Source organism: Python bivittatus, unplaced genomic scaffold (assembly GCF_059951505.1).
Source record: "Python bivittatus isolate LINGU-HERP-01145 unplaced genomic scaffold, Pbiv_v1 ctg000650_np1212, whole genome shotgun sequence".
Taxonomy (NCBI): domain Eukaryota; kingdom Metazoa; phylum Chordata; class Lepidosauria; order Squamata; family Pythonidae; genus Python; species Python bivittatus.
The window spans coordinates 1,028,660-1,052,131 of NW_028277093.1; the positions used below are offsets into that span (position 1 = coordinate 1,028,660).

A 23,472-nucleotide genomic window follows, 5' to 3' on the forward strand; every position below is an offset into this window, starting at 1 on the left:
AATTTTAGAACATGTTCTGAGAAGGACTGCAGCCCTCTTGTGTTACGTATTGTGATCCACTAAAAATACATACATACATTCCTACAGATGACATTTCCTCTTAGGGCAAAGAATATGATGCAAAGCACCGAAAAGGAAGGGTATCTCAATAGTATCTCAAAAGAAATTACGTAATGAGGCAAGAAAAGGAAATCTAGCTAATCTAGTTTACACCAACAGTACTTGGTATCCCTCTCCAGGCTTCCTATCATTCGATTCTTGCAAACCTTCCTTCCTTCCACCACTCCATACTCTGCTTCTCTTCTCTAGGCTTCTCAACTTTCCCATTCTCATTTGTTTCGATTTCAACAAATCCTGCAAATTTGGAATAAATATGGGAAGACCGCCAACATGTAAGTCAGCTTTAGAGTTAAATTTATCTGAATCGTATTTATTTTAACCCAAACACACCAAAGAATTTTATGCCATCTGTCTAGATGTTCTTTCATTTGCATCAAAACAGGAAATAAGTTTAAATTTACTAGCTGAGATGGATTCCTTACACCAAGATAAACAAGGGAGTCAGAACGTAACCTGAAACTCATACCCTTGCATATTCTGAATTATTACTGTGACTCAGTGACATCCGGTCTCTATTATTCCAATATGTATAAAAAAGAAAACTTGTTCAGATATTTCTTCAACAATCAGTTTAGAAAATCTGCTAATTGAAATTACAGTACAGTACCTCTTCCACATTTGGAACAGCTGCTTACACAAAATTTCCCCCACCAATTTTTTCCCCTTTTATAAAGAGGAATGTGGCTGTTCTGCAAAAAGCAATTCCTGTTCCCATCTTTCATAATATAATTCATACATGTCTACAGTTAGTAGGAAGGTCTCCAGAAGATTACACAGGTATCATTTCACTGAGAGACCAAGGTCATGGTAAGCAAACATAGCCATGATCATCAGAAAGTGGATCAAAAGTCAGTCCTCAACAGCCAGGAATTTCTAACAAGCTTTTGTTTGTTTGTTTATTTAATTTATGCAGTTTCTATAGTCACCCATCTCAATCCAAGTGACTCTTAAGGCTAAGAGTTGAAGTGCAGAAGAATCGAGACCAGATGCCCACCATGCTTAGTTCCTCATTTGATACCCTGTTCTATATTATGGCTCCAAGTACTACAACTCTCATCCATTTTTATATTCTCCAATAAAGCTGGGCCAGTCCCCAGCATGGTCCTATTTTCACACCTCCTGGTACTTCTCCACTTAAGTGCTATCATCTCACCTAGTTCACGTATGATCCATCTCTTGTTTCCCAAGCCATTTTTCATCATGTCTTCTCAGATGTCTTCATTCGGATAATTCCCCACAAACTGCATAACCTGAAATCTTTCAAACAACCCCTTCTAATTTATGGCCTGCTCTGAATCGGTCTCATGCACTCCATCTTTCATACATATCCATTCACTATTTCAGACAAATATATTGTGTAAGAGACACAATCTAAATATTGGAACAAAAAACTCCAAATCAATATACAGTGTGTATGATAACTATATAGCAACACTAGGAACACCATAATGATGCACTAATGATGCAATTGCGCTTCTCCTTTCTAATCCTGTTCAGTCAGGACTCCAGGACTGTAGTATGTTAAAAAAAGACCCTGAAGGATTTCTCCTACATTCTTGAAGGTTTTCCTAATTTTATTTTAGGGTCCCCACTGATTTGCAAATGTCTCGTTTCTCCGTTCATTCTTGAGTGTTTATGATGTCAGCACAACAGCCTCCTGATCACGTTCATTTTCTTGTGTATCCCCTGCTTGGGACAAAAAAAAAAAAAGAAGAAGAAGGGAACTTATTGGAAATTTAAGGCACAAGCCCACTGAGTTAAACCTCTCTTTTAATTAATATGTATGTTGGATTACTTCCTCCTTTTCCCCAGCACAGATTAATGTGGTTGAATTAAGAATAAGTAGTAAGAAATTAGATGGAAAAAGCAGAATTACAGCAAGATTAGACAAAGGAAGGAAAGATCAAGAAGGGGTTAAGATAGTCAACATTCAGCATTGGAGACAATATTGTTCATGCATACATGGAACGAACCCAGTAAATTTAGTATTTTTATGGATTCTCACCTGAGTGGATCCTTGCATGGGACGTAAGGTTACTGCTCTTTCGGAAGCTCTTCCCACACTCTGTACATTTATATGGTTTCTCCCCTGTGTGGATCCTTTTATGAACAGTTAGGGACCCATTTTCACGGAAGCTCTTTCCACATTCCCTGCATTTATATGGTTTCTCCCCAGTATGGATCCTTTTATGAGAAGTTAGGGAACTGCTTATCCGGAATATTTTCCCACATTCCCTGCACTTATATGGCTTCTCCCCTGTGTGGATCCTTTTATGGGAAGTAAGGTGACTGCTCCACCTGAAGCTCTTTCCACACTCCATACATTTATACGGTTTCTGCCCTCTGTGGATCCTTTTGTGAGAAATAAGGCAAGCACTCTGAGTAAAGCTTTTTCCACACTCCATGCATTTATACTGTTTCTCCTTAGAGTGGATCTTTCTATGGGAAGAAAGGTTACTGCTTGTATTGAATCTCTTTCCACACTCTGTGCATTTATAAGGTTTCTCCCCTGTGTGGATCCTTTTATGGGAAGTAAGGGACCCATTTTCACGGAAGCTTTTTCCACACTCCGTGCATTTGTATGGTTTTTCCCCTGTGTGGATTCTTCTGTGTGAAGAAAGAGAACTGCTCCTCCAGAAGGTCTTTCCACACTCCATGCATTTATATGGTTTCTCGCCTGAGTGAATCCTTTTATGGGAAGTCAGAGACCCATTTTCACGGAAGGTCTTTCCACATTCCAGGCATTTGAATGGTTTCTCCCCCGTGTGGATTCTTTTATGGGAAATAAGGAAACTGCTTTTTCGGAATATTTTCCCACAGTCTACGCATTTATATGGTTTCTCTTCTGTACGGATACATTTGTGGGAAATAAAGGAACTCTTCCTTTGAAATATTTTCCCACATTCCATACACTTACATGGTTTTTCTTCTATATGAATCCTTTTATGGGAAGTCAGAGACCCATTTTCACGGAAGCATTTTCCACACTCTAGACATTTATATGGTTTTTCTCCTGAGTGGATCCTTTTGTGAGAAGTCAGGTGACTGCTGTTGCTGAAGCTCTTCCCACAATCCACACATTTATATGGTTTTTCCCCTGTATGGATGCTTTTATGAGATGTAAGCTGACTGTTCCACATGAAACTCTTCCCACATTCCATACATTTATAGGGCTTTTCCCCTGAGTGGCTCCTTTTATGTGAAATAAGGTTACTGCTTTGACTAAAGCTCTTTCCACATTCCATACATTTATAGGGTTTTTCTCCTGTGTGAATCCTTTGGTGGGAAGTAAGAGAACTGCTTTTCCGGAATATTTTCCCACATTCTATGCATTTATATGGCTTCTCCCCTGTGTGGATTCTCTTATGTGAAGTAAGGGATCCGTTTTCACGGAAGCTCTTTCCACACTCGGTGCATTTATAGGGTATCACACCAGAATGGATCCTTTTATGGGAAGTAAGCTGACTGCTCCACCTGAAGCTCTTTCCGCACTCTGTACATTTATATGGCTTTTCCCCTGTGTGAATCCTTTTATGAGAAAGAAGATGATTGCTCTTGCTGAAGCTCTTCCCGCACTCCATGCATTTATATGGTTTCTCCCCTGTGTGGATCCTTTTATGACAAGTAAGGGAACTGCTCTTGCTGAAACTTTTTCCACATTCCATGCATTTATATGGCTTCTCTCCCATTTTGACTCTCCAGTTCAAACTTTTTTCATTCTCCCTGCACTGATCTTGGTTTCCTTTGGAGTTGGATCCACAATGCATATCTAAATTTAAATTGTCTTTTAGTATTTTCACACCTTTCCCTAAATCCTTTGTCCTTATTTTTCCTTTGTGATTTTGGTGGGCAAGAAAATCTTGATTCTGCACACACTGGGAAGTTGATTTCTTACTCCCATGTACTGACTTGTTCCTCTCAGGAATTCTTAATTCTGTCTGATTTCTAAACTCCTCTTTCCCTTCTTTATTCTGGATCACCTGGTCCTGGCCATCACTTCCTTGAGAGGAAAATAAAGAATTAAAATTAGGCTATGGAAAGGAAATAAAATTAAAATGTGGTTGTGATTACAACTTGCTTGCTGAAATTTGGCAGACTCTCTGGGTTTTTGAAAGGTTACAGTGCTGATTAACATAAAATAATCTGATCAAAGATTTATCAAATTTGGACTTCTGATGGAGGCTATAATCAAATTTATATGAATGAAAACTGCACTATACTGTTTCTATTTTAGGAGCAGAAGAAAACTTGACATAATCCTTAGATAAAAGAACATACCTGTGGCTGCTGCTTCAATTTATTAATTTTCCTTATCCATTCCTATCAAACTGAGCAAGGGTCACAGGGAATGAAGACAAATGAGGGGAAAGAAGCTTTTAATATTTATTCCAGGGTGCCCAATGAGACAATGGGAGAGAAGGTCAAAGCCAATTAGGTTTAATTTGCTACCCATTCTTTCCAACACATCTTGAGCCATATGCCATTTGGTGTTCATTCTCTCCTTGGCTTAACCACATCCCTGCTGAGGAAACAGCCTATAACAATTGCTCTGTTAACTCAAAACACTGAAAATCTTCCCCAAAATTCTGAGACCTGGAATTACACTTAAAAAATGCAAAAGAATAGAAAGGACATGCCATTGGTGATGTTCAACAGGAACTAAAATACTAAGTAAGGAGAACGCCCACCACCCATCAGAAGAGAAATCATCACAGGACATAACTAGGGAGATAGCTATGTAACTCTTCCCTTTCTTGGAACAGGTTCTCTTTCTCCCACAGGAGAGTTGAAGTTTGATTGGGGATCAGTAAATTTCACCCCACCACAAAATGTCTCCTCCAAGTATCTGAGGGCCCAGCAGGGGTCCTTACCCAGAGAGGCCACATTCTGAGAATTCTCCAGCATGACCTCCCCATGCAGGGCTTTCTGGTGAGGCTCCAGCTGAGACCACTCCTCCTTTGAGAAATACACGGCCACCTCCTCGAAGGACACGAGACCCTGAAGGAGGAAAAAAAGATTCCCTATAAACAGAGAACCTGAGGAAGGATTTGCATGTTCTCCTTCTTAATTAACAAGTTCCCAAAACAGGGATTTGGAATTATTTAAAGGGGTGCTTTCTACAGGATTCAAAAATTGTGAAGAAGGTGAGAAGACAGACATAGCTTAGTCTTTGACAGAGGAAATGTTTGGGGTGATCATCTTTACTGATTCTGCAGGACTTTCAGAACCATTCAGGGAAAGCAACACGGTATTTTCTGGGCAAACTGGCAATGACAGGCCTTGGAGACACCAGGTATCAGAAGCTCCATTTTTTCCTGGTGCTCGCAGAAGAAAGAGGTCTTGGTGGTGGGATTCTGACTGACATTTTAGGCAATGGACAGGGGGGAAATCATCCTTCAAAGATCAATCCTGCTCATGCTCAACATGTTCATGTGTCAGGCCTACAAGGTAGGGCCAGGTAACTGACTCCACAGGAAGACTAGAACAATACTTCGTTGAGATAGGCTATCCTGACCGAATCTTGCAAACCTGATTGTGCTTTTCCTCCCCTCCATCTTAGACTCCAGTGAGTCTGGGAGGAGTCATCCTGAGTCTCTTCTTAGCACTTAAGGAATGCTTCCATCCTTTTGCTTTACTTAATGGATTCTGAATATTGGTTTCAAGGCCATCTCCTTGGCTCTCTACAGCTGAAGGTGCTGGGAGAACATATCCAGGGATTTGTGTGGGTGTCATCAATACGCAGATGAAACTTAGACCAATTTCTGCTTCTTAAATTCCAGGGAAGGTGCTCATGGTCTGAGCTCTGGACTGGATGGGTGTTAAGAAAGACAAGCTGGGGAGGAAATTATGCAGCTTTTGCAAAGCTGCATAGGTTAGCATCTACATTCAGACACAAATTAGAAACTTCTCCACAAGACCACAGTGGCTTGATTACAGATATCAGTTATATTTGGAGACTGTTCTGTTTTTATAATCCACTGTAACATCATTTGATCTGATTTACCATTTGAATGTTTGGGGCTAAACTCTTTTACCTCAGATCTCTATAAATACCCACAAAAGGGTCACATCATCCTGGGCACAGAGAGAACTGCTCCTGTCTGTGCTCCTGCTCTCTGAAGATGCCAGTCACAGATGCTGGCGAAACGTTAGGAAACAAAACTTCCAGAACACGGCCACACAGCCCTGAAGAGCCACACCAGCCATCGTATTCCGGCCGTGAAAGTCTTCGACAATACATCTTTTACCTCACTTTTTAAAGCACTGACACCCTTTTGGATCTTTTTACTAGTTTTAAATTATGCTTTTAAAATGTTAATTACTCACTTTGGTTATGTTGTGTTGAGCAGTAGGACACTCCTGAAATAAATTTGGAAAGACAAATTGAAATCTTCAAGTGAATAAAGACAAAAAAAGAACTTAAAACAAGAAGCATTTTCTTTATTCACTTGAAGATTCACTTGAATTGTTACTATGTGTCTTCTACTTTCTTCCTATCTTTTCAATTTTTAAAAATGACTTATGGTAAACAGAGTCTCACCAAACACCTAAGGCTAAGGTGTTATCCTGGACTGAGATAAGCTGAGTCCATCATAATTAGTATCGGAAGGGGGACTGCTCAAAAATCTCAGGATTCTCCACCTCCGGAAGTTTTTAAGAGGCATACAGCCACCTCTCAAGGATGATTTAATTGGTTTTCCTGCCCATTGCTGAGGGTTGGATGAACATCCTTGTGGCCTTTTCCAACTTCATAATTTTATGGCTGCTGGCTCAACAGGAGAATTTTTTAAAAATTCCAGAAGAAATGAATGACAACCCAGAAGTCAAATTCAACTTTAAGTCTTTACATTCGATAGTAAACTACCACAGAAGAACTGAAAAGTTCTGAAATTAGATCTCTCAGTTTAGATTTTTAAACTTCAAGTCTATTTCCACAATAGTCTAATAGATGTGCTAAGCTGAATGTAACTGGTCACTGATTTTAACCCAAATTTTTCCATTCCTTGTTGCTTGGGAACAGAAATATTATATGTTGATCCCCAGAAGAACACAGGAGGCCTTCAGATGGTCCCTTTCATCTTCTTTGATGCTTCTCCTCCTACCTGAGTTGGAGTTTCTGCTAGTCTTCTGATTTCACCAGGAAAGGGAGGTGATCCTAAAATTACCAGTGATATTGTTCCATTCCCTGTGAGAAAGGCAAAAATGAAAGAAGCAGAATTTGTAAAAGCATAATTAACTAACACCTAGGAAGATATTATAGACAAAGGATGAGTGATAGCTTGAATCTGTCTGGGGAACTTCACATTGTTTGGAAGACCACTCCCTTACCTAGTAAGATGCCAGAATTTTGATCATCTTGGGAGGTCCCAAGCTCTTGAGAGGGATTTGAAGGATCCCTCCTTCTCTCAGGAAATTCTGGGACCATCTGCAGGAAGGATCCTTGGACCTAAAAGGTCCAAGGAATAGAAATGAGAAAACAGCACAAAAGAAGTGGATTCTCATTCTTGGCTTACAACTTTGTAGTCCCCAGTGTCCATCAATAGGGATGGAGGAGGACAATAAAATAATTGCCCCAAATACACCCTCTAGAAAGAACAATGGAGCAACTAACAAATGTTAGTTAAATCATCTCGTACATTGTTTAATGTCAGAAAACTCTGACAGAAAGAGTGGAGTCCTTGGGGTTCTCTGAGCTTGGTTGTTTTCTTGCAAATGTTTCATTACCCGGCTAGGTAACATCTTCAGTGCTAAAATGGGATGGGGTTTGCTCCCTATTTATGTGCTGTGGCCTGCCCTGCCAGTGTTGGTGGGGGTGGGGGTTTTGTTTTATTTTTTCCTCTGGTAGTTCCTTGATTACAGTATTGTTTACTGCTTGATTGTATGTCTGATGATAATCTTGGTGTTAATCTCTGCTTATCTGGGTGATGACTGCGGGTGAGGAGATGTTCCTAGCCGGGTAACGAAACGTTTGCAAGAAAACAACCAAGCTCAGAGAACCCCAAGAACTCCACAGTTCAACTCTGAGCTACACATATTTGCTTCTGTTGGTGACAGAAAGAGGTCCAAACATTCAAAATTCAAATGAAACAATTAAAATTGTTTAGTACTTTATGTCCTTTTTAGAATGCCAAATATGAGGTTCTCTTACCTGCAGCTCTTCCTGCCTCTTCTCTTCTGCCTGGCTCAGGAGGAAGCCTTCAGCCAGGGCCACCGCCTGGGAGCTGGTCTCTGCGCCGCACTCCCGGACCCACCTCTCCATTTCTGTGGGCAGGACAGCCAGGAACTGCTCTAGGATCACTAGGTCCAACATCTGGGCCTTTGTGCGTCTTTCTGGCTGCAACCACTGATGGCAAAGGTGGTGGAGATGGCTGCAAAGCTCTCGTGGCCCCTTGGCCTCCTGGTAGTGGACATTTCTGAAGAGCCAGTGCTGGACTTCTGAACTCATAGTTTTCTCCTCCAGGATCTTCTGCCCAGTTCCTGCCCAGATCTTCTCACAGCTTCCTTTTCCAGCTCCCTCACCTGCTGCATATTGTGCCTCCATTTTCTGTCTGTTCTCCAAATGGGGCCAATGTATCTGAGGAGGAAAAGAAAACAAAATAACAAATAAGGAGCTGTATTTTTTAAGACCATCCCCTGATGAAAAATCAAAAGGAAGATTTTTTAAAATATTTTTTTATCCCTTTATTATTGTTATAAATAACTCAAGGGGGCGAACATACCTCATACTCCTTCCTCCTCCTATTTTCCCCACAGCAACAACCCTGTGAGGTGAGTTGGGCTGAGAGAGAGTGACTGTCCCAAAGTCACCCAGCCGACTTTCATGCCTAAGGTGGGACTAGAACTCACAGTCTCCTGGTTTCTATTTTTTTTCTATACTATTTTTTTTTCCTAAGAGGGCAGATGTTTGGGGAGGAAAACTGGGAAATGAATTAGCAGATAATGATATGCATGACTGGTAGGGAGGCAAAATGGGATCTCCACAATGAACTACCACTCAAAGATTCAGAATATTGTATACAGACTTTTATTTAGGACATTCATGGATTTCTTTTCCTGAAAGCCAACAAAATATTCCTATCGGCTTTTTTGGATAATAAATTTACATTTATACGCTAACACAGGTAACGTTAACCCATGATGAACCTAAAGTGGGGTGATGTCTAGATTCACTTAACATGCAAAACACAAACAAATAAATCAGATTACAGTTTAATGCAGTGTTTCTTAACTCAGCGACTTTAAGGTGTGTGGACTTCAACTCCCAGAATGCATGGCAGCTAGGGAGTTCTGGGAGTTGAAGTCCAAGCATGCTGGCTGGGGAATTCTGGGAGTTGAGGTTCAGAGATCTTAAGGTCGCTCAGGTTGACCAACGCTGGCTTAATGCGATGTTCTGGGTCCCTCAGCCTACTAAGACCATGGCTGGATTCTGAAGCACAAATGACCAACAAGCAACCGGGCAACTCCCTTCTTGAAAACCTCGAGTTTTGCAATGCAAACCCTCCCTCCTCCCCTCCCCACTCAGGGGCTCCCCCAGGTCCCCTCCGCCTTCCTGGGGATGCTGGGCTTTCTCCAGGAGGCAACGCAGCAAGTCTGGTGGTTTGCCTCCCCGCTGCCTGGCACATAAATGCAAACAGGCGGCCGGGGAACATGGGGCCAGGGACTCGCCCCCCGCCCCCCCAGGATTCAAAAGACTGAAGCTGAATGAGGACTTTGCAAGAACCCCTTGCAGTCCCAGCACGGGGTTTCCCCCGTGAAGAGCCCCCCACTCACCCAGACAGATCCCCTCCCCGCAAGAATTTCCCGCAGCCCCTTCGCGAGCCGCAACGACCGCGGAGCCCTGGAGAGGCCAGCCCCGCCCTCTCCCCACATTCCCAGAATGCAACGCCTCCTCTCCGGGCAAAAGGATCGGCGCATGCTCCTTGCTCGCCCGAAGCTCGAAGCCTGCCAGGCTTGCCGAGGGGGCCCCCTGGCGGCTTCGATGGGGAACTCAAGCGGCCTTGCAGAGGGTGGGAGGAGGGATGCATTTTCCCGAGGCCCAGGATGATGGGAGTGGGAAGTGGAATTACACAGGAGAAGTGGGTAATTGAGTCTCTTTCCTCACAGAACGTAACACAGGAGTAAAAATATATCTGTCAAGGAGGAGTAGAAACTCCACCACCAACATGTTAAGGAAATGAAACATCTGAAGGGTCTGGAATCTGGTCAAAATTAAACCAAGATCAAAAATGCAGGAGAAAAACTATTTTCCTTAAAGATATGAGCTCTGGATGATCTGTAGCTGTCAGAAGAAACTCAGTAGGGCGTCAAGGATGAACCAAATCTTCGCCAAAATGGCTGAAAGTCTACCCCCTCCCCCCCGTGTATTCCAAATATTGCACACACAGGGTCTGGCATAAAGAATGAAATCAAGTTGTGGTAAATAAAAATGCCAGTTGGGCCATGTGTTGATTCGGGAAGCCATGATGATCTAAGATGGTGGCTGTGACCCACGGTGTGAAGCAACGGGGTAGGAAAAATTAAGATCCTTGAGAAAAAGAAAGAGATGAAGGGAAAGAAAATAGGTATTAAATTGGATAAGCTGCTGGAAAAACACAGAGGTCTAGAAATCATACCTCAGAAAAAAAACTACCTCAGAAAATGCATAATGTCGTGAAATTAACGTTGGAAGAGGCCCATCTCTATGAGTGAATCCAGAGAAAAAGTGGAATTATTTGAAAAAAGCATGGACAGAAAGAAAGTGGGATGGCAGCCAAGAACTGGAGCGTGAATGAGCTACTCTGGACAGCGTACAACAATCAATAAAAACAGCAAATATATAAAATCAATCATTATAAAAATATCAAAAGTCATTATTAAAAAATGAGAAAAGCCATAAAAATATTTAAATATGAAAGAAAAGAAATGCCTCACAGAAAAATAAAATACAACTTCTGTTCCAAGTAAAAGAATCAAGATGTAAAAAAGGAATCCAGACCTACTTGAAGACGCTCATTGGCATGTGAGGATGAAAAGAAAAAAGAGATTTCTCTATAGTTTGAACCAGAAAGGATTCAAAAATCTTTCATCTTTAAAAACTAACATAAAGAAAGTCAGATTGGATTCTTTTGTCACAACTGTGAAATTATCTACAGGTGATTTTTTAATCTATTGAGAAGTCTTTGAATTTTGTGTCTGCCTTTAGAGCATTACAATCCTGCTCACTTTTGTGTCATTGCCAAATTAGATGCACAATCACAAGAAGTCCTTAGTAAATATTTTGAAAATGCCAGGTCTAACAGGGCTTATGAAGGCTACTCCATTTCTTCTAAGGGTTTCTTACCCACAGTAGTAGATATAATGGTCACCTGAATTAAATTCACCCATTCCCGTCCATTTCAATTCGCTGATTCCCAAGATGTCGATGTTCAATCTTGTCATCTCATGTTTGACCACATCCAGCTTGCCTTGGTTCATAGATCTTACATTCCAGGTACCTATACAATATTGTTCTTTACAGCATTGGACCTTCTTTTCGCTTCCAGATACATCCACAGCTGAACGTCCTTTCGGCTTTGGCCCAGCCACTTCACTCTTTCTGGAGCTACTTGGAATTGTCCTCCGCTCTTCCCCAGTAGCATATTGGACACCTTCCGACCTGAGAGGCTCATCTTCCGGCGTCATATCCTTTAGCCTTTTGACATTGTCTATGGGGTTTTCTTGGCAAGGATACTGGATGTGGATTGCCATTTCCTTCTCCAGTGGACCACATTTTGTCAGAACTCTCTGTCATGACCTGTCCGTCTTGGGTGGCCCTGCACGGTATAGCTCATGGCTTCACTGAGTTACACAAGCCCCTTCACCATGACAAGGCAGTGATCCATGAAGGGGTTTGTAAAGTTACTTTTTGCAAAGTAACAGAATCTTGCAAGTCTGAAAATACAATTCTCCTGTCATCTCCTTTACAGCCCAAGAAACTAGGGAGGGTCCCTTCTGAGCCTCTTGCCCTACCCACAATCCAGCTGCGGGCTATGCTGTCTCTTACCTGACCGACCGTCTCTTGGCCCCGTCTCCCAAGGATTTTCCCACATACCATTACAGGTGCACAGCATGAGTTGAGCCCAGTTACCATAAATGCAAACAGATACTTGTCATATTTGAAGTAAAAGCTAGATTTATTAAGAAATAAATAGGGTACTTCTACCTAAACTATATGTTGAAGAGAGAGGGGAATCCAAGAGAGAGACATGTTCCTTTATTTTTTTCTTAAATACTAAAACTATAACAATAGACCAGTACATACACACACACACAGAGTTATCCATTTTACATCATGTGCCCAAGGACCAGAGGAAGAAGAAGTAAAGGGAGAGCTCATGGCCCAATCTCAACCCTCTTATATATATAATCAGAGTGGTATATGCAGTCGACCTTCCCTGAAGAGCTCAGGTGTTATTTTATGTCATATCTCTAGTTCCAAAGTTGTACAGTATATGACTTGCATGACAATTTCTCTATTTTTATTGCAATATCCTTCTTAATCCTATCTTAAACTTACCCCAACCACCAGCAAGCAGGACATGGTTAGTTTTGTGCTATATTGGGACTCACCAGACCTATGTAGGCAGATCTTATCTGTGGGGTTCAAACCCTCTATCAGGAATTGAGGTTACGGACCTTCGCACTTCAGATATATGGTACATTAGTGTTAGGAGCTATCCAGGTCCTGGTTGCAGGAAGGAATCTACCAGAACACCCTTCTTATAAGTCTGTTAAGACATTGCAAACGTGTGACAGGCATGGAGTTTGGGGTGCACTGATGTGACATTCAGCTTTTTGCATTTTGACAAAAACCTTCAATCCTGCAGACACTCATGTCAAATGGTGAAAAGCTCACAGAAGCAAAGAAATGATAAAATCAACACAAATTCCAAGTTCCTCCTGGTTGCCATGAACAACACTAACTGTGGTTTGTTTTTGCAATCATAAACCCAATTTCCTTGTCCTCTGAGTCAGATTCTTCCATAAAAAGAAACGTTAGTCTGGTTGGATGCCATTTTTAAGATTTCTCCCAATTATGGCGATGTAATCTATGGTTCTCCAACTCTAACAGCACTTTCAGGCCCTGCTTCATTTATACAGTAATTTTGATTGGGAGGGGGGGAGGATTTATTTCACATATCTGAATAAGGCAATCTTGGGCATCTTTGAGTATGAATTACTAAATATATATGCTGCAGACCTCATACAGCAGCAGCTTACAGCAATGTATAGCATCGCAAAATAATCACACTGACCATAAAAGTCACTATCATAAATCTAAATAAGATGACAAATTCACTATATAACTGACCACAAGCCCTGTAAAAATATCACATTAAGGCCCCCTGAAGTTGATATTCTTATTTTCCAATATAGCACTCATTTTTAAGACAGAATGAAAAATTAGGGATATATTTAATACAGAATTATTCAGAAAATAAAATGAAAAACAGTGCTATCTCCCTAAATCCATTAAAGACTTATTTCCAATAATAGGCAAGCTACTTCTGCAGCTGGAGGCAGGGATCGGGGTCAGAACAAGGCTAGAGAAGATCATATAGGTTGCTTGAAAACCAGTAGGCATTCTTGAAAATCTAGGATAATCCTGTGGTGAGTAATCTGTGTCACATTTTTAGGTCCTTCGTGGTGGTCCTCACGCTGCTGAAGCCAAAGTGCAAGTGAAGAAAATTTAATCCAGCATCAGTGAACAACCCCAGGGGATTGTCAGAACCACAGAACTAGAAGGAAGAAGAAAGATGCCAGAGATGCCAGCCTGCCAATCTAGCATACTCCTGGGCTGAAATTCTGGGACTTGTGGCTCCAACACGGCTGACCAGCTTCACGTGGGGACTCACTTCTGATCCAGGTAATCATTCACATGTCATTCCACTATATCTGAAAGTATAAACGATCCAGAATAGGATGAGCTAGAAATAGACAAGCTACAAGGCAGAGAAATGGAAAGGGATCTAAAATAAAGAGTTGGAAGTCACTTTAGAGGTCACATACACCAACCCCCCATCCCCCCTGCTCAGTGCAGGATCCACTAAAGCATCTCTGAAGACAACCATCTAACTTGTTCCACTGGCTGACGACTCATATAGTCAGGAGGTTTCTCCTGATGCCTAGCCTCAACCTCGTTTGTAGTTTTAACCCACAGGTCCTACCCACTGGGGCAAGAGAGTATAAATTCATTCCATCTTCTGTGTGAATCCTTCTGATATCTGAACCTGAATCCTCTTCCCTCAGTCATCTCTTCTGTAGGCTAAACACATCCATTTCCTTCAGCTGGTCCTCATAGGGCTTGGTTCTGCTTATTTGGAACCTGTACTTTAGTCACTGCACCCCCAAGATTGCATTTGCCTCTTTTGTAGCTGCATCACACTGCTGGCTCATGATTAAGTTGTGTCAAGAACTCCAGGTGGGAATCCAAGGCAGGGAGTCCAGCCAGAGATGGGAGGGCATATTGCAAAACCTATAGATGCATCGACCAGGCTAACGGGAAGGAAAAATCCTTCCAAGAGACTCAAATGCAGCTGTTGCTGAGTGAAGTTCACTCAGGAAAGAGCCCCAGTAGAATTTAACAGGTAACATTTTTTTTCTCTCATCCAAGACATACCTTGGTTTCTTTAATTAGTGAATTGTTGGGGTGACAGGGAAAGAAATGTCTGATGTCTTGCAATCGCTTCTCCCATATTTAAGATGAAAATGGGTAGGGCAATATTCTCACTTACCATTGCCAGAAGAAGCAGATTCTTGGCTGTTCCCTGCAAATCAAAGAAGGAAGGCAGGAACGTCAATACGGCCAAATGGAGAGTGGACTGCGCTCTCCCCGACCCATCCTCTCCCATTTGCACAAGAGGGTACTTTAGCTGCCCATCTGTTTTGTTTTGGAGGACAACAGCCTGAGGAAGATTATTCTACAGTGCTGTTTGCTTACTCCAGAAACTCTCCAAAGTTGAAATTCCTCCCCCTTAAATATTATGTAGATCAATTGCTTCTCCCCCAGACCCAAGTCCTGTGGAACTTCTGTGGCTACATCACTAACATTCATTCACTGGTGTGAACTTCACTCAGAGAAGACAATTCTCCACTGTGTCCACCAACTGGAAGAACTCATCAGCCTACAGATGGGGCAGGACTCAATGGCACAGGAGCTCCTTCGTTGGCCAGGAAACTCTGGGAAGCTTATGATTCTTCCCCACGTAGTTAATCATTTTTCTCTTTGGTTATATAGCATGTTCTCATTCCATAGAAGGTAGAAAGGACCAGTGATGTCATCTGGCCAAATTCCTGCCCAGCATAGGATCCACTAGAGATGATTACCCAACCTCTCTTTGAAGACCTCTAGCAAAGGAGAACTCATCACATCATATGGCAGCCTGTTCCACTGACTGACAGGTTTTATAGTCAGAAAGTTCCTCTGATTTTTAGCCTGATCCTCCTTCCTTGTAGTTTTAATTAACTGGTTCTGGTCCTGCCCTCTGGAGCAACAGAGAATAAGCATCATTCCTTCTTCTGTGTGACACCTCTTCAGAGATTTGAAGACTGCTATTCTGTCCCTCCTTGGTCATCTTTTCTGGAGCCTGAACATCTCCAGATCCTTTAACTATTCCTCATAGAGCTTGGTTCACCATCTTTGCAGTCCTCCTCAGAATGTGGACTAATTTGTCACTATTTCTTCTGATGGCTGCTTTGAGGTGGGCTTTTTGGGGGCTATGCACAGTGCCACCCACAGTGGGGGATCAAAATCAGCAAAATGGCAGACAGAGCATTGCAAAGCAACCCCCCTCCCCGCTTCTGAACATGGGCCCAATATGATGCAGGTACAGAGGCGTGCATTGTCATGCTCTGTCCATCATCTTTGCCAATTTTGACCCCTCCCTGTGAGATGCTACTGGATACACCAGAAGGCTGGAGAGGGGCCCCCTGGGTATCTCATCTTTCACTTCCTGACCCACATGCTGCCACGGACGCATTCTGTTTCAGAGAGGCTGTGGTCACTTACTTGATGCAGCTTGGTAGCCCTTCCGGCATCTTTCTGCAAACACAAACAAAAGGTTAGATCCAAACCTTTTGAGCCCTCTAGGAAGGGCCGGGGAAGCTAATTTTTTATCCAGGCCTTATACAGTTTTAGGGATTTGCCTTTAACTGACTGGCACCTTATCTAGCCTGCAAAGATACCAGATGACCCCCAGGTGGCAGCAAAGAGGTACACAGAAATTTAATTCTGCCATCTTATGGGGACACTGAGTTTTGCAGCCTAAATATCATAGCCCTAGTTTAATTTTGAGAGCCAGATTAGGATAATGGTTAAGGTACCAGGCTAGAAATTGGGAGACTCTGAATTCTAGTCCCACCTTAAGCACAGAACCAGCTGGGTGACCTTGGGCCAGTCCCCATCTCTCAGTCCTAGGAAGCAGCACAGGCAAACCACTTCTGAAAAACCTTGCCAAGAAAACTACAGGGACTAGTCCAGGCAATTGCCAGGAGTCAATGCTGATTTAAAGACACCCCCGTCCCTCAAAGTTTAATTTTAACTTTCAGCTTATAATGATGAAATGGTGTAGAGTTTTATGTATCCCATACATGGATTTTTGTAAGCCATCATAATTGATAATCAATAAAAATCAACAGACAGTAAACCAGTAATTAATTGGCTAGGCGGGTGACCAAATGCTCAGCAGACTAAGAACCATCGATCCAACACTCAGCAGAACCAGAAGCTTTGAAGGCTAAGATTGGGAGCGTTCCCTCACTTGGAGAGGCCAGGGGGCTCAAAGGATGGGGAACAACCACCGAGAAGGTGGGCCTTGCTTACATCTTGTAGGGTACGGGCTCTCAGCAGTCTATCTCTTCAAGTTTGCACTGGGTGGGCCGAGTCTGGACAGGAGAGATGGTCCTGGAGGTACCTGGATGCCTTTTGGATCCAGAAGAAGCTTTCACAACCAACATGTTCTTCTGGATCCCAAAGCAAACTTGTAAACCACCAGGTAGCAGATGAACTGCCACCATTGAGTGATGTAGGAAGCTTTGAAGGAGACAGAACCACAGTACCTCTTGCTTGCCCCTTTATGTTTAGAGACTTGCAGGACTAATACATGGGCAGATTTCGTTGGGGATCGCTTTGCTCAGAGATCCACGTTTGGACAGTGTGGGTTGGATGCTATGAGCTTTGGGCCCTGCCCATTACAAGAAAAGGGTTTTTCTGAGAGAGTGTGAGGGAGGCTGAAGTTGCCACAAGAACCTTCTACCAACAGGAAGAAATCTCCATTTACTTACTGGTGTAGAATATGATCCCAGTTACCATCAAGACAGCAGCAGCTAGAGCACCTAGGACACCGCCCACGATGGCCCCTACTGCAGCTGAAATTAGGAAAAGAGCATAATGGGAGAAGTGGCTACAGGTGAGGATGCAGGAGGGTCACCAAATTAGCCAAGTGAATGAAAGCAATACTGGAAAATTAGCTCCAAAGTATCTTTCCCTCTTGGAGCTGGATAAAAGGTTGTGTGCAATTTCCCTTGCCTGCAGCTTTGTCTGGCATTTCAGCAACTGCCTGAAACTGAAAGTGATTTTTTTCAAAGCAAGATTCTCATGCAGTTTTCTTTAGCAAGATTTATTATGATGAAAAGAGCTATGAGCGTTCCAGCAGCTGAACTGGTTCCCACATAGAACTGATCTCCCCCCATGTGCGTTACAGCAGAGACTGTCTGATTTTCTTTCTCACAAGTAGAACGCAGTTTAGAATGGTTGTTAGAAAATCAGAAAGTCTCCGCCATAATGCATACAGGGAGAGATCAGTTCTAAGTGGGAACCAGTTCAGTTGCTGGAATGCTGGTAACCTCTTTCATCTTCACAAGGAGAACTCTGAGAATTGTACCTGGAAAATAGTCATTCTTGGTTAGAGGCACCTGTCACGAAGCCTGGCAAAATAAAACCCTGGTTCTGAAAATTTCAGATCTGCTCACTTTAATATCTCGAGTCATGTGCTCTGCAGCCACCAGGCAGGAGAAAAGAAACAGGATGAAAAAGGTTGCCATCTCTAGTCTGAACCCAGTATCTGTTAGTATATGTGGGGAGAATCCCAAGAACAATACCCCACAAATAAGGCTGAAAATGCACTCCTTGGCATCCATGTGCCCCCCCCCATTGCAATCACTCACCAGGCTTCTCCCAGGTGAAATCCTGTGGGTCCAGAAGGCCATCATGCTCCACATGACATTTATAATGCTCCCTGTCCTTGGGGTCAATCTCGATACTGATCCAGGTGTGGTAGGTCCCGTCTGAGTTGGGGGTGGTCCCACCCCGGAGGGTCTCCTGCTCCAAGATTTCCTCACCCTTCCTCCAAGTGACATCAATTTCTTTGGGGTAGAAGCCATGGAGCCGACAGATGAGGGTCTCAAGCCTGTTGTAGCTCCCTTTCTGGGTGACCTTTACCACCGGGGGCTCTGCAAAAATTGAAATATTCTTGATAATCAGCCAAATGAATGCTTTAGACTCAGGAGGCAGGGTCTGTAGATCCAACAGGACTCCAGATTCCATCCAGCCCAAGTAGCACGGCCAACAGTGAAGGACGATGAGCACTGCAGTCCAACACCTTTGCCTACTGTTGCTGAATACTGTATCAGAAGCAGGATTGGACCATTCCTGGCCATCTGCTCCAGTCTGTCCTGGGCAGGAGGCCCAAAACTCCAGAGTTTGAACCTCACTGTTGTGGTCCTTAAGCCTTACCTTCTTAGTCCATTTGTATATTCAACCAAGAAAGCTCAAATCCTAAACAGCACAAAATTTAGTTGGTGGGACCTTAGTGAACATCTAGTCCAACCTCCCGTTCAATGCCAGATCCACTAGAGCATCTCTGACAAATGACTATCCAGCCTCTCTCTGAAGACCTCTAGCGAAGGAGAGAGCAGCCTGTGGCAGCCTGTTCCACTGGCTGACGACTTGTACAGTCAAGAAACTGCTCCTGGTGCCTAGCCTGAACCCCCTTCCTCAGGGTTCTCACCTATTTGTGCAGCATCTTCATGTGTCCAAAGGATTTCACACTTTCCCTACCGAACTATAATCACTGAATCACAGAGGTGGAAGGAATCCTTGAGACCACCTATTCCAATCCTGTCCTCAGTGCTGAAATCCAAATTAAATCATCCCTAAAAGATGGTTGTTTAGCTTTTGCTTGAACGCCTCTCTGGATTATTGGTCCCACTGTTAATATTGTGACCCTAAGGTGTCACCACCGCACCCCACACCCCATCACCTTTTCTGAGTAGGGTCTCCTTGCCATAATTCAGGTATTTCTGTAGCCACTCAATGCAGTCTCCTTCCAGGAAATTTTTTCGCCCCTGGGTCCAGACCAGGTCGGCCTCCCACCTCCTCTTGGTCACCTGGGCCCGCCAGTCGGCTGCCGTCCAAGTGAGGGTCTCTTTATCCAGGCTGAGAAAGTCTGTTCCATCATAGCCAAACTGGGAACTGCCATCCTTATGTCCATCTTGGCGCAGCTCACACCCGTGCATCCACTGCCAGGTGTGAAAGCCTGCAAGACACACCTTGGTGAGATTTGCATTGCTCAATATCAGAGAGACAGTGGGAGGACTGCAATGTACCACAGAGATCATCTAGTCAAACTCGACCTAATTCAGCCCTTCATGGTAGGCATAGTCAAGAAAAAGGCACCAACCACAAGGATTTCGGGTATTATTTTTGCAGGGTATGGTAACAGAATCTTGAAAGCTTGTCCAAGTTCCTCTCTGCCCTCCCTTATACTAAGCAAAATCAAGGCGAGGTTATTCTCAGTTTCTTTCTCACACTTGTTTCAATCCCTGGACAGCAAAATCTCTTATCCAAGTTCCTTTTAACATCTCCCTCCCTCCTGCCCCAAGGTCAGTTCTCAGATGCCTTTACGCCAGCTCAGCGCAAGAATCCACTATACAGAATCCTAGATTGCGAGGGTTGGAAGGGACCTCCGAGATCATCTAGGTGAGCCCCTCCCTGATGGATGTGCAGCACGGCAACTCCTACCTCCCTGGCACTCACCCGGGGTGTGGTTGAAGCGGTTCCAGAGGCTCAGTTGGAAGTAGAGTTCCCAGCTGCGGGAGAGCTGAGTTTGCCACTCCCAATATTGGGCATCATCTTCCTCCAACTTCTGAATCCAGGAGCCGCGCGGCAGGTCCCTCCGGGAACTGCTGTCGTAGTGGACAAACTGCTGGTCATCCAAGTAGCCCACAATGACAAACTGGGGCAGGCCTTGGTCTTGTTCTGACATGCCAGTGAAGAAATAGCGCAGGACGTGGGAAGAGGCGGCTAGCGGAAGAAAGAAGATCTTCAGTGAGCATCCTTTGCTGCTGAATTTAATTCTGCAAATGCTGCCGCACATAGAAGACGCCTGAGCAGAGCTGGCACGGTGGAGCGGTTGGACGAGGAGCAGGGAGACCTGTGTTCAAGTCCAGCCTCAGACAAAGGGGGGTCTGCAGGGTGTGGTCAAAAAAGTCAAGAGGGCAGCCATGATGATGCAATCGAAGCTCTGCCCATTTTTATGAGTGTCGTGATGTACAATAGGCTTGCCTGTGGTTGACCTGCTAATTGGGGGCCACACAACATGCTAGACTACTAAAACAGGTTTGGGGAGTTTGCAGGTCGGCATGTGGGAGGAAGCCGGTGTCTGTTTTAGGGGGTGTGCCAAGCAGGCCATCACTTTAAGCCAGAACATAGTGGCAGAGAACAGCTGGGTTCACGGTTTCCCATACTTTAGCACAACCCATAAAAGCTAAACTAATCTCCTGACCTTTTGGGGCAAACCTTGGGGAATCAGATAATTAAGGCCTCTTGGAGGTGCATTTGCCCATTGGGAAAATCTTGGTTCACTTGTTTCTGCAAGGGTGACCCTAAACTGGTTCCCGAGTTAAGGGTGCCGCGCAGAGCCAGGCTATGTTTCCAGGACACTACGTAGCCCCCACCCCAGGCCGCTCTTCCCGGTAGATCTGATGGGACTACAAAGCTTCAAACGACCGCTGTCAAGCCGCAAAGCCCAAGTCCCCTTGGAATCGGACGGCAGGGTGGACCCGGCCAGTCACGTGAGAGGGAGGAAGGCTCCGTCCACAGCGCTGGGGAATTCCGAGCTGCGTCAAAAGCGCGAGTTGCCGGCGGCAGCGCCCTGCGGAAGGCTAGCGGAGCAAGTGGAAATGCCGCCTGAACCCTGTTAGGCAGGCACGCGTGACCTCCCCGCTCAAGAAGAAGAAACCTCTCCCCGCTCTGCCCCGCGTTCTTGCCGGGACCCCCTTCTCTTCCCGCCTTAGACATCCTCCTCCTCCTCCGCCTCCGCCTCCAGGATGCAGCCCGCAGCCTCGCTCTGCAGGTTGAACTCCAACGCCCACCGCGTCCGGCTGCTCCGGAGCTCCCCGTGGCGTGGCAGGAGGCCGATGAGTGGACCCGGGGCTACTCTGGCAGCGACCCCACGTGCGCCCTAGAAAGAGGGAGTCCCCGCGCAGCGGGTTGCACCGGCTGCCCTCGCCCCGCAGCTCACCCGAGATGCCCGCGGCCAGCAGCAGGGCGGCCGCCTCCAGCAGTAAGACGGGCCGGGAGCTCATGCAGAGCCCAGGGCGAGCCCCACCATCAGCCGAGGCGGAAGACCGGCCAGCGGTCGGGAGCCCGTCGCCAGCAGCCGGCGAGGCGCCTGCCCCTGCCCCTGCCCCGCCCCCGCGGGGAGGGCGCTAGGCGGGTCTCGGCGGAGACTCCGCCCTCGGGCGGCGGGGCGGGGGCCTCGGGGGCCATCCAGTCCGGACGGCTAGTCCAGCCGCTGCCCTGTGCCGAAACTCGGGGTATCCCTGCAGGGGGGAGGCCGTGGGGATCTCTGGGGGCTGTGTTGAACTCCGCAGCTGCTGCATTTCCTCGCGTTTCCTGACCCGCGACGGCTCCTTCTTCTGGGGATCCACTGGCCGCTTGCCCCGCAGGCGAAGGCCTGGCAGAAGGGAGGCTTCCTTCCCGCCTCGTTTTAAGCGCGGGGACTGTCCCGGAGACCTCCTCGAGCAGGCCCAGCGGAGGCGCGCCCCGGCGTCTTTCTGCCCGCCACTCAGTGCGCTCGGCTGCGGGGAAGGAGCGCAGCGCTGAGCAGAGGAACTGCGAGGATCGTCGGGCGCCCCGGGCAAGAGGAACGCGCAGAATTTATACACCTCGGAGGTTGAGAGGCGGGAAATCTGATGGGCAGCTGTGAAATTCCTCTGTTGCGGGAGAAGAACCAGGGCAAACCCTGAACCCGTCGCTTCCAAAAGATCCGCGCTGGCACCCCCCCCCCCGCAGCCCCACTTCAGAGTTAAGGGGAGAGAGTGCCGCCTCCTAGAGTGGCAGAACTCCGGGCAAGGATGCCCACTTCCTCCCCAAAGAATTCCAGCCTCCCTCCGACTCCGCGGCTGCAATACCGGGAGAGGGAGGGGGCGGGGCAATCATCGCGCGCATGCTCGGTTGCCGTCCGGAGCTGGAGGCGGCCGGGTATGCGATTCTTTGGGGGAGGGCGCCCCCTCTCGGCTGCGTCCTGCAGCGCCCGTGCCGAAAAACCCAAAGAAGCGCGCCAGTAAGGAGGGGGAGGAAGACTCGGGAATTAACGAACGACGGCAAAGACCAAGCGGACAAGCCTGCCCCCCCCGTCAAATCAGCCCCCGCCCCCTCGTCCTTTAGGAGGCTAGAGGTCATCTTAATAGCGGATTGTCTGGAAGGGTGTTTTTCGCAAAAGGAGGTGGCGTATGAACGCCGGCCGCAAAGAAAGGCATTTCTTGCTCTCCGCTCGAGGAATTTCTGCCAGAGACGGGAGCGCAACGCGGGGGAGAAGAGCCGGGTTTATTGCAAGGATCACTGCAAGAAGGAGGGACCCCGAACGAGAGAAAAGCACAGAATTTATGCACTTTTGAGGCGGAGAGGCGGGAAATCGGGTTCGGGGAGAGGTTTGGATAGGTGCGAAATGGGGGATAGGCTAGCTGGGGAATTCTGGGAGCTGAAGCCCACACATCTTAAAGTTGCCAAGGTTGAGAAACACTGATTTATACAGTATTATACAATAATACTGCTCCAGCTTACATACAAATTCAGCTTAAGGACAGACCTTGGGAACAGAACTTGTTCCTAAACTGGGGACTATCTGTATTTAATTCATTTCATTTGACTGATGACGACGACGATGATGTTGACATTATTGCAGCTTGTACCAGATGCCTATGCCTATTTATATATCGCTAAAACTCTCCTGTTTGTCTACGTGTAACCTTTAACTGGGCAAAAGGGTGCATCGCAGGGCAACCATTTTTTGAACCAAGGTACCTCAAAGGGGCTAATTTACAGAATGCATC

At 45.5% G+C, this 23,472-nt stretch overlaps 2 protein-coding genes across 7 annotated transcripts; both read right to left on the minus strand.

The window, feature by feature from the left end:
• Positions 1-57: 57 nt before the first annotated feature.
• LOC103067048 (zinc finger protein 202-like) lies at positions 58-9,970 on the minus strand. 5 transcript variants are annotated; one of them, XM_025175559.2, is made up of 8 exons: positions 9,892-9,970; positions 8,270-8,695; positions 7,450-7,567; positions 7,224-7,306; positions 6,448-6,480; positions 4,992-5,118; positions 2,126-4,120; positions 58-1,806 (listed from the first exon to the last, which is right to left on the minus strand). In XM_025175559.2, exons 2-8 carry the CDS (start codon positions 8,660-8,662, stop codon positions 1,754-1,756), a joined length of 2,802 nt encoding a protein of 933 aa, XP_025031327.2. In that variant the 5' UTR covers positions 8,663-8,695; positions 9,892-9,970; the 3' UTR covers positions 58-1,753. The 5 variants fall into 5 exon arrangements, with proteins under 5 accessions (XP_025031327.2, XP_088007390.1, XP_088007391.1 ...); XM_088151264.1 differs by lacking the exon at positions 6,448-6,480; XM_088151265.1 differs by lacking the exon at positions 58-1,806 and having other exon boundaries at positions 1,815-4,120.
• Positions 9,971-12,337: 2,367 nt separating this feature from the next.
• Positions 12,338-21,856, minus strand: LOC112542503 (class I histocompatibility antigen, F10 alpha chain-like). 2 transcript variants are annotated; one of them, XM_088151442.1, is made up of 8 exons: positions 21,660-21,856; positions 20,174-20,440; positions 19,398-19,673; positions 18,304-18,588; positions 17,422-17,505; positions 16,148-16,180; positions 14,874-14,906; positions 12,338-14,034 (listed from the first exon to the last, which is right to left on the minus strand). In XM_088151442.1, the coding sequence occupies exons 1-8, from the start codon at positions 21,721-21,723 to the stop codon at positions 14,021-14,023; spliced, it is 1,056 nt and encodes a 351-aa protein (XP_088007568.1). In that variant the 5' UTR covers positions 21,724-21,856; the 3' UTR covers positions 12,338-14,020. The 2 variants fall into 2 exon arrangements, with proteins under 2 accessions (XP_088007568.1, XP_088007569.1); XM_088151443.1 differs by lacking the exons at positions 12,338-14,034; positions 14,874-14,906; positions 16,148-16,180 and having other exon boundaries at positions 17,414-17,505.
• Positions 21,857-23,472: the final 1,616 nt, after the last annotated feature.